At 38.0% G+C, this 14,353-nt stretch overlaps 1 protein-coding gene across 7 annotated transcripts in view; it reads right to left on the bottom strand.

Annotated features, from left to right (window-relative positions):
• The window catches only part of LOC106178857 (cubilin), a 50,334-nt gene extending 36,340 nt beyond the window's left edge, over positions 1–13,994 (bottom strand). For 3 of the 7 annotated variants that reach the window (XM_087017113.1, XM_087017112.1, XM_087017114.1), the window contains exons 1-5: positions 13,838–13,993; positions 12,277–12,406; positions 7,017–7,058; positions 3,569–3,682; positions 594–692 (exon numbers count right to left, since the gene is read on the bottom strand). In XM_087017113.1, the coding sequence (XP_086873239.1) occupies positions 594–692; positions 3,569–3,682; positions 7,017–7,058; positions 12,277–12,406; positions 13,838–13,941 (489 nt within the window). In that variant the 5' untranslated portion in view covers positions 13,942–13,993. Of the gene's footprint in view, positions 1–593; positions 693–2,069; positions 2,139–3,568; positions 3,683–7,016; positions 7,059–10,606; positions 10,625–12,276; positions 12,407–13,837 lie in introns of those variants that run through there. The other 4 variants (XM_087017115.1, XM_087017116.1, XM_087017118.1 and 1 more) reach the window with 3 other exon arrangements.
• Positions 13,995–14,353: the final 359 nt, after the last annotated feature.

The raw sequence follows: 14,353 nt of genomic DNA, 5'->3' as shown, positions 1-14,353 counted from the left end.
AATCCCTTCATTAAGTGTTGCGAACTTAAATATGTTTATATTAAAATGTTCACTTTAGGTCAATTGTTTTCTATCAAATTAATTACATATTACCAATAACATCAAAAGAATGAAAATGCGATCTGCCAAATTTATTCATTAAAATCAAATTCTGTTTATTGTACACAACTGGATCACACAAATTAAAAGTAACAGACACACACGCATCCAAGTCTTTCTTTTCCTCGTTCATCACACATCATAAATACAACCATTCGTACAATGTTGTCATTGTGGATCTTTTTATCAAAGAGATCACTTCTTACACAATACAAGAATATTTCAGCCATTGGTTTCTGCACAAGTCACAATGACAGAGAAGGGTGGATCTGCTGCTTAAACTGAATCTGGCATAAAAATGTTTTAACGTCCATTATCTTTACATGATTCCTGTGTAAAAGAAAGTTCTAGGATGTGCTTCTGGATTTTAACCAAACCACAAGACAGTTACAAGTTGGTGACATTTATTTAACCACTTATAGAAACAAATACAAATGAAAAAAAAAGCTGGGTTGGATTCTCAAGAACCCGGTAGTCTGCCATAAATACATTACCCTTGCTCTCAGCCTCCTAACTATATAGTTGTTATTGTTATTATTATTAGGTTGGCTCGTTGGACTCGTTGGCATGGGCCTATTTTCTACATCATCTACCTGAAAGTTTTGTAAATCTTAATGTTCAAAATGGTTCATAATTTCTTCAAATCCTGTATACTGTTACCTTATAGTGTTGTTAGTATGGTGGCTGTACAACATGCAGTCACATGCACAAGTGGTGAGCTATAGCTTTCTCTTCCTTTCTCCACCTTCTTTCTGGGTTATATACTACTAGGTATTAGTTTAAAATGATACAGCAAACCGTTCCATGCCATTTAGTTCAGTGCTCACATTATAACCTGTACCAAAGTATTGATCCATTGGTACTGTGATGATTTACCATGCATTGTTGTTATAGACGCAGGCGATGATTGTTGTTTAAATCTGCATTATTAAGTACTAAGTTTTTTTGTCATTTTTATCACGTCATTTGACTTCATTGCTGTCCAAGTGATATCATGCATTCAGGATAAGTTGAATTTTACCCTGGTTTTTGATGACAGTTTTAAGGCTTACTGAATTTTAATGAATGTAATTTTCACTCCAGGCTCCCAAAGTTCCATCTAAGCAAGGCCATCAGATTATTTTTGGCTCCGAGTCACTATACTTCCCTTGACTACAATCCATCATGAGTAAAACAACACCCTTTTTCTTCACAACATCAATACCCCCTAAAAAAAACAATGCAAGGAGTACAGAACTGTGCTGGAAATGTACCTCATCATTTTGATACACACATTTCCAAACTTATGCCCACATGACAACCCAAGCATTCTCCACGACACTTGTCCCCCCGTGTTCAGCCTGGATCATGTTGATCCATACCCTGTACATATACGCACTGTGCACCACTGCACATCACCATGACCATGCATATATTATGTAGATGACCCCATTATCACCTTGATGTCTTGTAACAATGGCATCAATACTAGAAGACTGATTCAGCATTCCTTGCAGGATATCTACAACATGGACTTTGCCTTCCTATCATCCTGTGGTGAATGGTATCTTGTAGGGTAAGGGTATTGATTCGGCTCTTACATTCAAACCTGCCGCTCAAAATCACAAATGGCAGTTTCAGCTATGTAATGAGGTCTGATCTTATTCAACACATCTTACCCTATCAAAAACAGTGTTACAGTGGTCTCATGGTCACATGCACATATCTTACCCTATCAGGAACAGTGTTACAGCACTCTCATGGTCACATGCATACATCTTACCCTATCAGGAACAGTGTTACAGCATTCTCATGGTCACATGCATACATCTTACCCTATCAGGAACAGTGTTACAACACTCTCATGGACACATGCACATATCTTACCTTATCAGGAACAGTGTTACACCGGTCTCATGGACACATGCACACATCTTACCCTATCAGGAACAATGTTACAGCATTCTCATAGTCACATGCACACATCTTACCCTATCAGGAACAGTGTTACAGCAGTCAGATGGAGATGGAGACCCACTATTACTTTCCAAGTTAGCAACCTGTGAAGTTAGTAGGAAACATGCACATATGTTAGTTCACATGCCACATGCAAATGTTTTGTGCTACATTGGTTCAGATGGTAGTCTTGAATTATGAAAACCATGCAACTCTTCTATTTTTTGTTGAAAACTGAAAATAAACTTTGCACAGGAATGATGTTATTTATATATTAACAATATACAAAATTAATTTTATAAAACATGCCCTCTACTTAAGCATAAGTGTGGGCCTATCACAAATATGACCAATCATGCTTACACACATGCATACTTAACGATGCATTTTTCACTAATGCCTAGTTTCATTCCTTTGTCTGCTGGGCAGAGTTTTCGATTTGCTCAACAAATCAGATTATTTTTCTACAGATAACTTTTCAAAATTGCTAAATCATGACTTAAAACATAAAATTTGGATCTGTTTTTTTTTTTTATTTTTCACTGCCAATATCAATACAAAGTGGGTATGCAAGAAAAACATATTTTCATAACAAAAGTAGAAGTCACTAAATAAGCATCACCCCTGACAACAGCAAGTAGAACATGAGGACACATCTCTTGCGCATTGTTTTCTGCTCCATGGTCCATGCAGAAAGCAAAGGTTATGAATACAGCTGTTTATGCCTCTTAGGGCACATTGCCATTGAAACTAATGTTCTACATAGATCAATCCAGCTCTTTGGGGACTCTTGCTGAATACAATCAGACTGACTGAATGGCATGCCTCCTCAAGCAGATATGACCCTAGGTTTCAAAAAAAACTCTGAACATTTATCATGGGACCCAACACCCAACCTTGACAAATCTCAGGAACCATCAGAATTGAATTAAACAATGCAGAATTCCAGCGGAAAAAGTTCATGTCTGGTCAAGCTAGGGGATGATTAACTTTTGTGTGGGAATGAGTTCTGGAAGCTTTTTCACTTAGTTTTAAGTGAAACCGAATGCACAAGCTTATTCTCCCCTAGCTGCTGAAGTCTAACTGCATTAAGCACGAGTCCCTGGGGAGTTGGATTGATCTATGTATTCAGTTACATTGGGAATAGGCCATTACTAAGATTGTTGCCCACAAGCATTTTACTTTTTTCTTCAAAATTTATTATTCTGAGCTATTATATATAGAAATATTGCATATGACAAAATAACAAGACTGAAATTATTATCCCATTCACTATTAGAGAGTGAAACTACATTTAAGCACTATCAAAATGAACAATAACAGTACAAATATCCAACATACCACTGTCATTTACAAAGTACAATAATTTATATTAACATTTAATATTGGGACACATTCTGTAGTACATTATTTATCAACTGACAAAATTAACAATTAACCTTGATATAAGAATTTTGAGTTTTGCCAAAATAATGAAATATCTCTTTTTTCTGAGATGTTTCCAGCAGTTATAAAACAGGTGTGTTGTACTCACCCTACTGGAGAGAGCTGTGATTTGTGTGGAGAGAGTATTCAGAGTATTCTGGATCTGGTTGATGGTACTAACACTATTCTCCACATTACTCAGTCTGCTCTGAACAGCTGTGTTCTGAAATAATATGTTACTTTTTACTTGATTTTCTTTCATAATATTAGCACAAAAATATTGCCAATTGCTGAATGTTTTATTTCCAATGATCATTACTTCTTTTAAAAAATCTCTCATCTTAATTCAATCATTAATTTATATATTTTTATCTGTTTATTTCTGTACTGATGTTTCTTTTTGTAACTAATCTCAGAATAAGTTGCTCACCTTGCTGAAAATAAAGCAACATTTCACACAAGACTATAACTATACACAAGCCTACATAAAACTATTAACAGCTGGGTCACAGATGTATTCAAGAAATATTTCTATTCTTGCATTATGTAACCACAGTATTTTAAAACAAGTGTGTGTGTGTGTGTGTGTGTGTGTGTGTGTGGCATGGGATCAGACATGTTTCTAGTCAAGATATGATAAAAGACACTTTGCCTCCAACCAACCCACCCCAGTGCAGTCTACTAGTAAGTGGCTTATTACATGCCATCTCTGTTATTCTAGTCAGGAGTTGTGTATGTTGTAGTTAGGGTTGTCAAGTACACTCTCCTCACAGACCAGACCTCAACTCTGATTGTATTGTGATTGTGACCTCATTCCCATACCTAGATCGATCTAGCAGGATCATTCCATCTCCAAGGGGATTCTCGCTAAATTACACTCAGCCCTTAAGTGGCTTAGAAGTTTGGCAGGCCTTCCGAAGTGGCTTAACGACAGTTAATTACCTCCTAACAGCTTCAGTATGTATATCAGACATCAGAGCCATTTAAAGCTGAGTGTGATTTAGCCAGAATCCCCTGAGATGACCGATCCCCCTAGATCGATCTAGATATTGGAATGGGGTCCAAGTCTTGTGAGATTTTTCTCAATGGAAAGGAGCCCTCACTGGCATCAAGAGGCCCAACAGGTGTCTGCCTTCCTTACTCCCAACCCCCAACAGGCATGTCTTGATCCTAAATATCACACCCTGCTGAGCAATCTTAATCATCAAAGGAATTATCCCAGGGATTCAATTAGTGAAACAATAATCACCCTAGGACTTTTAGAATAGGCAAACAGGGCCCTTTCTTTTGAAAAATGGCTGAAGTTGCCCTCTATCCCCCCTTCGTTCCAAACCATATATTTGATGGATATATGCCTATTTGATTTGTCTGTACATAAAATGGCAACCCCCCACCATCCCCAGAAAAGGTTCAATTTAAGCCTACAGAATGATGCTTAACATACAAAACTGTAGACACTTTTCAGAATTTTTATGACAGAGGGCATGATCAGTTGCCCCTTCCAAAATTATTGATCTACCACTGTATACCCACTAATCCCTCCCCCAAACAAAACTCTATTTGTTTTTTGTTGTTTTTTTTTCTATCACACAACTCAAGCCGTAGTCAGCAGCTCAGGCTGAAATATACATAACAGATATATATTTACTCAAGCATTGTTCAATATGTAAACTCTCCAGAACAACATTCCAAAATGTCCTAGATCTTTTCATGCCTACGTCATTAAAAAAACCCAGAAAAACAAACATTGACATCCTTCACTGTTTTATTTTGATATTTTGCCATAATAGGGAGGAGGGGGTAAGGAGTCTGGTAATAGATGGTTTCAGTAAGAGGCCATTCCCAGAGACTATCCTACTTACTTTGGATTGAACTATCTTCAAGGAGATTCTCACTTAACTGCAGTTAACTTGGACGGCTTAGATGTCTGTAACGCCTGCTGAGGCTGATAGGGGGTAATTAATTATCGTTTAGAAGCTTTAGTGGACGTCCCAGATGTCTAAGCCACTTAACTGGGCTGAAAGCAATTTAGCGAAGGACCACGTGGAGATGAACCGATCCTGTTAGTTAGATCTAGGGATGGGAACCCAGTCTAAGAGTGCATTCGCAGAGATTTAGATTGATCCATCCAGATCGACCCAACTTAATCCCTGGGGGTTCACACTAAATTGCAGTCAGCTGAGCACTCACGGTAGTTAATTACCCCCTTACAGCTTTTAGTGGGCGGGACAGGCACTTAAGCCAGTTAAGCTGACAGTAATCTAGTAAGACTCCCCACAGGGATAGATCGATCTTAAACCTGTGGGAATGGGGTCTAAGAAGTCAAATGGAAGGCAAGGAAAGGGCTGTGACCCCAGGAACACTGTTTAACACATGTTTGTACTGGTTCTATAGAGCACCAAGGGGCAGCAGGAGATCTCTGGCTCTCTGGAAACAAACACACTCTGGGTCTGACCTGAGGTACCGAGTTCAGCTGAGGTGTCTGCTATCTGTCTGTAATAATGTTATTGAAGACAATGGAGACTATAAATATAACCCTTCAGTGTCCTGCCATCAATTACTATCATGGGCAGTTGGACAACAGAACTTCCATTTTCACTATTTTTTTACAATATGTCTTGTTGCCTACTGAAAAACAATTAAATAATTTTTCGTTGGGGGTGTCTCCGAAGGGGGGTGCCACAGGGGGGCATTACCCTTTTAAGCTTTTGCTTTTCTAATTACGCTTTGATCTACAAAGACAAAAGGAGTGCACCTTGCTCTCCCAAAAGTTCGAAAACTACTGGCACCAATATATGTGAGGGAGTTAGGTCTTGTCTGGGCCTGCTTTGGTTATGAAATTGCCTCTTGTTTCAGGGCCAAAGTCCAAGAATTTGTGGTGGAGATACAAGTATTTTTTCACTCAATTTTGCCACACCTTTCAACACTTTAGGTGTGCTGTTGTTTCTGTAACCCAGTTCAGGCAGACTGGAATCTGGTCTACATTTAACAGGAGGTTCTTTAAACTGAAATCAGCAAATACAATTATCTTGGTTCAAATGAGGATGAAAAATTGGGCATAATAGGCTCTACGTACATGCTGCTTTCTAGGTTTTTTCTATAGTGAAATCAATGAGGATATTCCAAGGATATTCTAGTAAAGGTCCGACCACTTTTGACACTGACCACAGCAAAACAAAACACTGCTTTCATACCAACTTTGAATGTAACTTCATGAGAACCACTGGGTCCTATATTCTGGATTCTTCTGATTATTCTGGATTTTCCCCCCAATTGAATGGCTATATACCAATCTTGTCAGAAAAATATGAAGATTCTTCTGAGACCATAATATCTACAGATTCAATGTTCTCTTCTGGGGTGATCTGACAAATAAAGGCTTCATCACCCAAACACAATATGCTTGTGGCCACCTCACTTTTAATCATAGTTTCCTTGCTGTACTACCTGGCCAGAAATCACTTCTACTGAGAATTGACATTTTAAACTAAAACAGGTTATATTCTAAATACCAACAGTACATATGCTGACAGCAGGAGCACTGGGTTACTACTCACCTTTCTAACTAAATCCTCTACTTGAGCTTTGTTAATTTTTACCTGAAAAAATGAAAATAAAATTAAAAAATAAAGTTAATGGAGACACAGTTTCATTGTACAAATATTGTGGTCAATAATATTGCATACTAGTAATTATCTCCTCACTCATGTACTAAATCAGCAAATGTATAGAATTCCTGAGGATAGATTTACCTGTTCACTTTCCCCACTCAAATAAATTAAAATATATTTTGTTCTTTTAACCACTTATCAAGTCATAATTGTTAAAGTTCATAAATTTATCAATGTTTGTGTTCAAATATGTCCATCATGTCATGGTACAGAAAGGCACAAAAAGGAGCACAGTCACTGAACCAGCTCATCAAGGGTAGTCAAAATTGTCAACAGTCAAGACTATTAAAAGATTCTTGTATGTGTTCAAATGGTTTGATATCTGTACTGTTTCAATGGCAGATTGTGACAAGACAAGAAACTGACTAAAAAGATCATCAGAAAGGTAAAGGTATGAGACACTTCCGCGTGGATTATGAAAGGAGTGAAAGTTGCAACCCACACTGATGTTTCATTACACCAGGTTTTTTATTGGGGAGGGGGAGCATGAGGAGAAGAGAAGAAAATAGCTAACAAGGACAACTTTACAGAAACATTTATGGCTCAAAAATGGAAAAATTGCTTGGTTTTGGCTGATTTCACTTACAAAAGAAAAGCCCATGCCCACCTCTATTTGCTGCTGTTTCAAACAAAACTATCTTAGTTCTAGTCTATAACTGTAGGAAAAAGGTACTTTGTTGCACCCCCCCCCCCCCCCCGCCCACCCTGTCCCCTTTCCAAGTACACCCTGTATCCTCTTGTTAAGTAATAAAAACAGTGAGCAGAGGAGGAGAAAAAAAAAGAGATTCAATTGCAGGTGACTGAAATGAAAAGTCAACATCCTGTGCATATAGCAAACATTTTTCTTCTAATAATTCTGAGCATGACCTCACTAATTCAGGCGGAGTTCATTCACTCAGCATCATTTCTACTGTGCATACAGAAGAGCTCCAGACGCTGGTCGCTTTTTGAGAGAAATGGCAGTCAAGCACCCCTAATCATGATCCAGTGAAAAGAAAGCGTGTTTGCTGTGAAAGTGTTCTGTAAAACCACACAGAGAAATGTGTGTACAAATTATCATAACAATACCAGTCCCAGGGTTTAAAGCCCACCTCCTGAGCACACTAGCTTACAAATATTGACAAAACTGAAAGATTAAACGGAAGGCAAAAACTAGTGCTACAGTTTTTATTTGATTTATTTGATCTGAATAATAATTTCTGTCTATTGAAATAAAAATTTGATGATTCAGACCATAATTATGCTTTATAAAACTCCTATAATGCTGTGCATTTAGATTACACTACAAACAAAGGAAAACAGAAAACCTACATTGTAGAGAGAACATTCATCTTATAACTATAATATATATATATGTAAATAAGTAGCCATGTGGACCTTACGTAATTCCACACATATTCAATAGGACGTTCACAAAAATTATTTACACAATGGAAATGTTTTGGGTAATTTACACTATATATCTGCCCTCTTGGGGTCTTTATCTATTTTTGTGGAGAGAGAGAGAGAGAGAGAGAAAATTCACATCCAAAATGACTATAATATTAAGAACATTTCCACTTCTAACCTTAGTCTAAGAGTGAGCTTTACTCTATCTGCACCAAGGAGACCTCCATTTTCAGAATACATCTAACTGGTCCTTCAATTAAACCCCTATCTATTACAAATCTTGTTATTTTGTCGGTTCAGATCCTTGAGCAAAACCATAAATATCCTCTCCTTTTACACCCTTGGCATTCTTTCACAAAGTGGAGTCAGGTTCTATTGTCTAACAGCTTCCTCGTTGCTTTTTTTCTGGTTCAGTCTTTCCACAGTTGTTTTCATTTAGAAGAGTAACTTTACATAACTGAAACAGGCAGGGGTGCTTTGGTGGGGGGGGGGGGAGAGAAGGGAGGGATCTTCCCTGAATCAACATTTGACAGATGGTGCAATGCAGTTGCTCCGAATGGGTGAACTGGGGTTATAAAAAGGGTCCACGTTTTCACAAAAAGAACACCCTTAGAGAAGCTATTATATCCTTGTTGCTCTCTCTCTCTCTCTCTCTCTCTCTCTCTCTCTCTCTCTCATCACTGTTGCTTCATTTCTGTTTCAAGTCTCCAAACTGCCCCTTTTCCAAGAGGCCTAATTAGCAGATCAAACAAAGAGCAGATGAATTATTATCACTAATTAACCCCCAACCATCCAGTGTGGTCTCTTATTACTAGACTTCAATGTACAGAGTGTATCATGTATCACATTGATCTGTCCAGTAGTAATATGAGAGAAAGTGAGAGAAAGAGAGAGAGAGAGTGGAAAGAGAGAGAGAGAGGGGTGGAAGGTGGAAGAGAGAGAGAGAGAGAGAGATGGGAGGAAAGAGAGATAGAGAAGAGAGAGAGAGGAGGGAGGGAGAGAGAGATGGGAGGACAGGGAGATAGAGAGGAGAGAGAAAGAAGGGAGGGAGAAATGAGAAAGAGAGGGGAAAAAAGAGGGAGGAGAGAGAGAGCAGAGCTATAGGTAAACCTATTTGAAGTAGGCCTCTGGTGTGCTACCTGCAGAGAGGGGGAGGTGCCTGTTTACAGCCACTTCACTCTGAACACAAGTACCCATAAAATGTGAGACATACGAGAACACATTTCAGGCCTAACCAACTACCAGACTCGGCACCTAAGGATCCTGAATTAACCGGTATATCGGACCACACTACCCGTTTTCAAGGTGTGTGTCAGATCGCATTTCGGAGTATCAGCCAGAACACCGACAGGATGAGCCCTGGCATGCTCGGCTGTCACCTTGATTGGATAGTAAACGATTGTCGTAAAATCGCTATATGATTTTAAAACCGGGTGCATAAATTTGAAAGCCACCTAGATGCACCTTAGACTGCCACATTAATCTAATACAATGCAAAAAAGCCCTATCAAAAGTGGTTAAAACATTCAAACCGAATGTCGTAAAGTCCCCATATATCCCCATAGAGACAATAAAATGGAGTACTCTAAAGTAAGAGTACAGTTTAAGGTTGTTCAGCCGAGCGTGGATGAGCCCGCAGTCGTGCTACAAAATTTTTCTGGGGTATGATACTCCGAAATGCGATCTGACACACACCTTGAAAACGGGTAGCGTGGTCCGATATACCGGTTAATTCAGGATCCTTAGGTGCCGAGTCTGGTAGTTGGGTAGGCCTGACATTTGGACTATTTATCCTATTGTCTGGAAATATGTAACTTCCATTTCTGCCCTTTTTACTCCAAGATCTCAGTATGATAGGTCCTGGTGCTAATTACCTCATATAAAACAATCAGGGTACAGGCTTAAAATGCTATTATTTTTTACCAGTAAAAAGTTGTCATAAATATAACAAATATTTACCCTAGTATTTAGATGAAAATCGAAAATCAAGTTGTAGGAGAAATAGGAGAGCAAGCATTGTAACAGATAGAAAGCCATAAGAAACCACTATAGCTGTGTTCACAAATGGACTAATTTTACCACTTTACCTGCAGAAGGCACTATGACAAGACTGTAAGGTAATAATGACCATCGTGTAAAACATAAGATCATTTTAAGTCAGCAAACCTCCAGAGCTTCCGAGCAGTAAGTTTTCACTCAAGTGCTGTTTGTTATCAGTAGAAAGAGAATATAATGGCCACTGAATTCTTCTACAAGACCAGAGTAAGCAATCTTATCAGTTAACTACCACCTATCCAGAGTAATCTGTGTACATAAACTGATATCACGTATTGTAATCGAGCTGATAGCCTGCCTAAGTAAGAGGTGCTGTTTTATTGGGGGGGAGGGGCTGGAATGCCATGATATCAGACTCATACTATGCTGCATTCATTTTTACACTTCAGATAAAATATTCAGCTGCCTATGTTGTCATTTAATCTTTGTTTTTGACTTAAAATAAATCATGTTACAGAATACTTTATCTATCATTGCAGCTCATGACAAACCAATGGTGTCAAAGAAAACAATGCTTTTAAAATATCAAATACATCACATAAGCAGGCACTAGCTACTTTCTGTAATATTTTTACTTTTTTCTTTTACAATTTCAACCTTATCATGATTTCACGTGTGCGATTCCAAAGCAAGTTATTTTAACCAAATTCCACAAAGCATTAGATCAAAACTGGCAACAAACAACGAAAGATTTTTCCTTTGTATTTTCAATTGTCAATTAAATGGCAATTTGTCCTTCCATATATCAGTAAATAAGAAGTGATTGCGAAAGTCTGGAAAGAAGTAGGAACAGTCCTGTGGTTTCGTGAAGTCAGTACTCGCGACCCTCATGTGCCTGGCACACTTGGCGCAGACTAATCACAACCGTGACTGAAACCTGATCAGTTTGGTAGCATTCCACAGCAGATTCACAGCAAGGTGCTTCTAGTTTTGTAATCGACTCTTACATATTTGTCCTCAACTGACCACGGTATATAGAATCTCTAGAAACTTTAAGACAGAAATGCTAATGACAAAGCACTAATATAAGCTTTTTAAATTTTGGAGGTTGTAAGACAGAAATATGCCAATGACAAAGCACTAATAGAAACTTATAAAACTTTAAAGATTGTAAGACAGAAATGTGCCATTGACAATTTATAAACAGCAGTTTTAGGAACTCTGTAATTTGAAACAAATTGTTTTGTAATGTACTCTTTCTCAGAATAAGAACAGGATATGAAAATTTTAATTGAAAGTTGTTTATGTCAAGAATTTACTACCATGATATTTGGACAAGTCCAAACTCAGCCCTGAAAATATGCCCTTTAAGTCAATTCAAACCGAAACATGAAGCTGCTTTTATTTTCTATTATTCTATATTCTGTCCACAGAAAAGTAATTTAACATCATTTTGTACATAAATCGATATAAAATTAATGTTTTAAAACAACTGTATACCTTATATGCTGGTTCTGTACCCTTAGACTGCATTCCCACAGATTTAGATCGATCCATCTGGATCAACCTAACTCCATGGGGGTTCACGCTAAATTGCTGTCAGCTGATTGCACACTATATTTAATTACCCACTTACGGCTTTTAGTAGGCAGGACAGACATTTAAGCTGGTTAAGCTGACACCAATCTAGTGAGACTCCCAAGGGGAATAGATCGATCTAAAAATCTGTGGGAATGCAGTCTTAGCTCAATGCAATACTCACAATCTGTATACTAGCTTTTAAATCCTCCCCGTCCACGTTGATGCTGCCTCCAGTGCTGGAGCGGAATGTGATGTTGTGGTTGTCCCCCGTCTGGAAGATCAGGTGCCCACTCTGTGTGATCAGCCTCGGCCTGAAACATTATTTCATTCCATTAGTCATTAAAAGAACACTACTAGCTTTAATACAAGAACGCATGGAGAGGAAAGGGACTCTGTTACATTATCAGGGATGAGACTGTCATTAAATGAAAAAGTCGAAAAATATAGCGTAGGGTCCAGTGGGCCGCCTAGGCTGACTTTATTTTTGGCTCCCAGAAGGTTGGAAATTTCATCTTTGGGAGGGGGGGGGGGAATCTCATCCCTGCATTATACAGAGACAGGTTTCAGCATAAAATAGACATTCCACCATGAACTGGCATGAAGCATATGACTGAAGGTCAAGGATTTTTCCTTTTTGTCATACGATCAATAAATGAAATAACGCATTTCGGGCATTTGACTTTGTGCAAAAAAAAAATCTTTTTAATTTTCTTGGAAATTCCAACACTTAGCACCACTGTGGTTGTAAACACGTTAAAAAATCTAATACAACAACCATGATATATTTGCTTGTCACTGTTTTTACTTGAGCCAATTACGAAGAAAATGTGACTCATTAATTTGACCCTTTCTGGTCACAAACAAATACTTACTGCATGACCTACCATAAAAACATAACCAGATGACACCTCACATATATGTAAGTTCAAGAGGAAAAATTTTGTTGTTAAAGTTTTTTTTTTTATTTTAATTTCAAAAACACAATTTCAGAAAATATTCAAATTATCACACTACATGATATGCATCTGCAGATCATCATAAAATGTAGCATTTGGTCAATGTGGTTTCTATCGATTGAAATTTTCAACTGAATCAAAAATGAAAAGAGAAGCATTCCCAAACAAAGTTCTTGGAGTCCTGGAAAATAATTTAATTGATGAATCTGAAGTGACCCTATGCATTAAATCTTTAACCAGTTTGAGTACAACTGATTACTACCATATCCCAACCCATTCTATACCCCCCCCCCTCCAACTTGACCAGATTAATTATTAGAAAATTAAGCCTAAATGGAATCACAAATGACCATTAACAGATGATAAAACGCACAATAACTATTCTAAAAAGACTTTGTACAATAGTGAACTGAACAATTAAGGACCTGAAAATGCAAGAACGCAAGCCCTTGTTTTTAAAGTTGACTCAAAACAGCTTGAGCCAAATTGCAAACACTAGAAACTAGAAAGCAAATATAGGTTCTTGCAGTAGGTATATAGAGTCTGAAATAATAATATGACACTATGCATGTTCACTTTCAACCTCAAATATTTTCGACAGGTAAATAAAGTGAGTAGGGAATTAATGGGCAGTGTGAATATAAAATTAGGGGGCGTATATATGAGCACCGGCATTGCAAAGGCTCTCGAAGCAACGCCAAACGCTGGTCCAGAAACTGGGTCGCGGCACAAGTTTCCAACACTCTATACCCCTAGTATTATACCGATTTTTAATTGCATACTTACTGCGCCGTGACTACATCCCGTTTCTGTCGTACATTTTGATCCGTGGCCGGAGCTAGAGAGAAGAATATCAGAAGGAATATTGAAAGCCCCGGCGGCCGGTCCATGTTGTCTGCTTGCTGCCAGAGGATGAAATTTGATCCTCTTATTTTGGACAGTTTCACAACGAGGCTGACGACGATACCACTATTTTTTAGGGGTAGTGTGATTAATTTAATTAATTTTTTAACATCATCACCAGAACTTAAAGCGCTTATATACGAAAATCCGTAGAGTTTACAACTTTTAATATCGCTTCAATTCAAACTGTAGGGATTTCGTTTCTAAATTTTTAAAGAAATTATAATCAAGTGGTATTTTTTGTCAATCTGCCCCCTCTGAATCAAAGTTGATCAAACCACCTGGTACGGCTCCGATACCACCTGCTCGGAGAGCACTTGACGAATTTATGAGACACAACTCCCGCTATCCTGAAATTTGGGAAATAACTCCTGCCACTTGTGCCCTTGCACGTGGATT

Source organism: Lingula anatina, chromosome 7 (assembly GCF_051362555.1).
Source record: "Lingula anatina isolate TDL-2025a chromosome 7, LinAna3.0, whole genome shotgun sequence".
In the NCBI taxonomy this organism is placed as follows: Eukaryota; Metazoa; Brachiopoda; class Lingulata; order Lingulida; family Lingulidae; genus Lingula; species Lingula anatina.
This window is presented reverse-complemented; position numbering and strand designations above follow the sequence as displayed.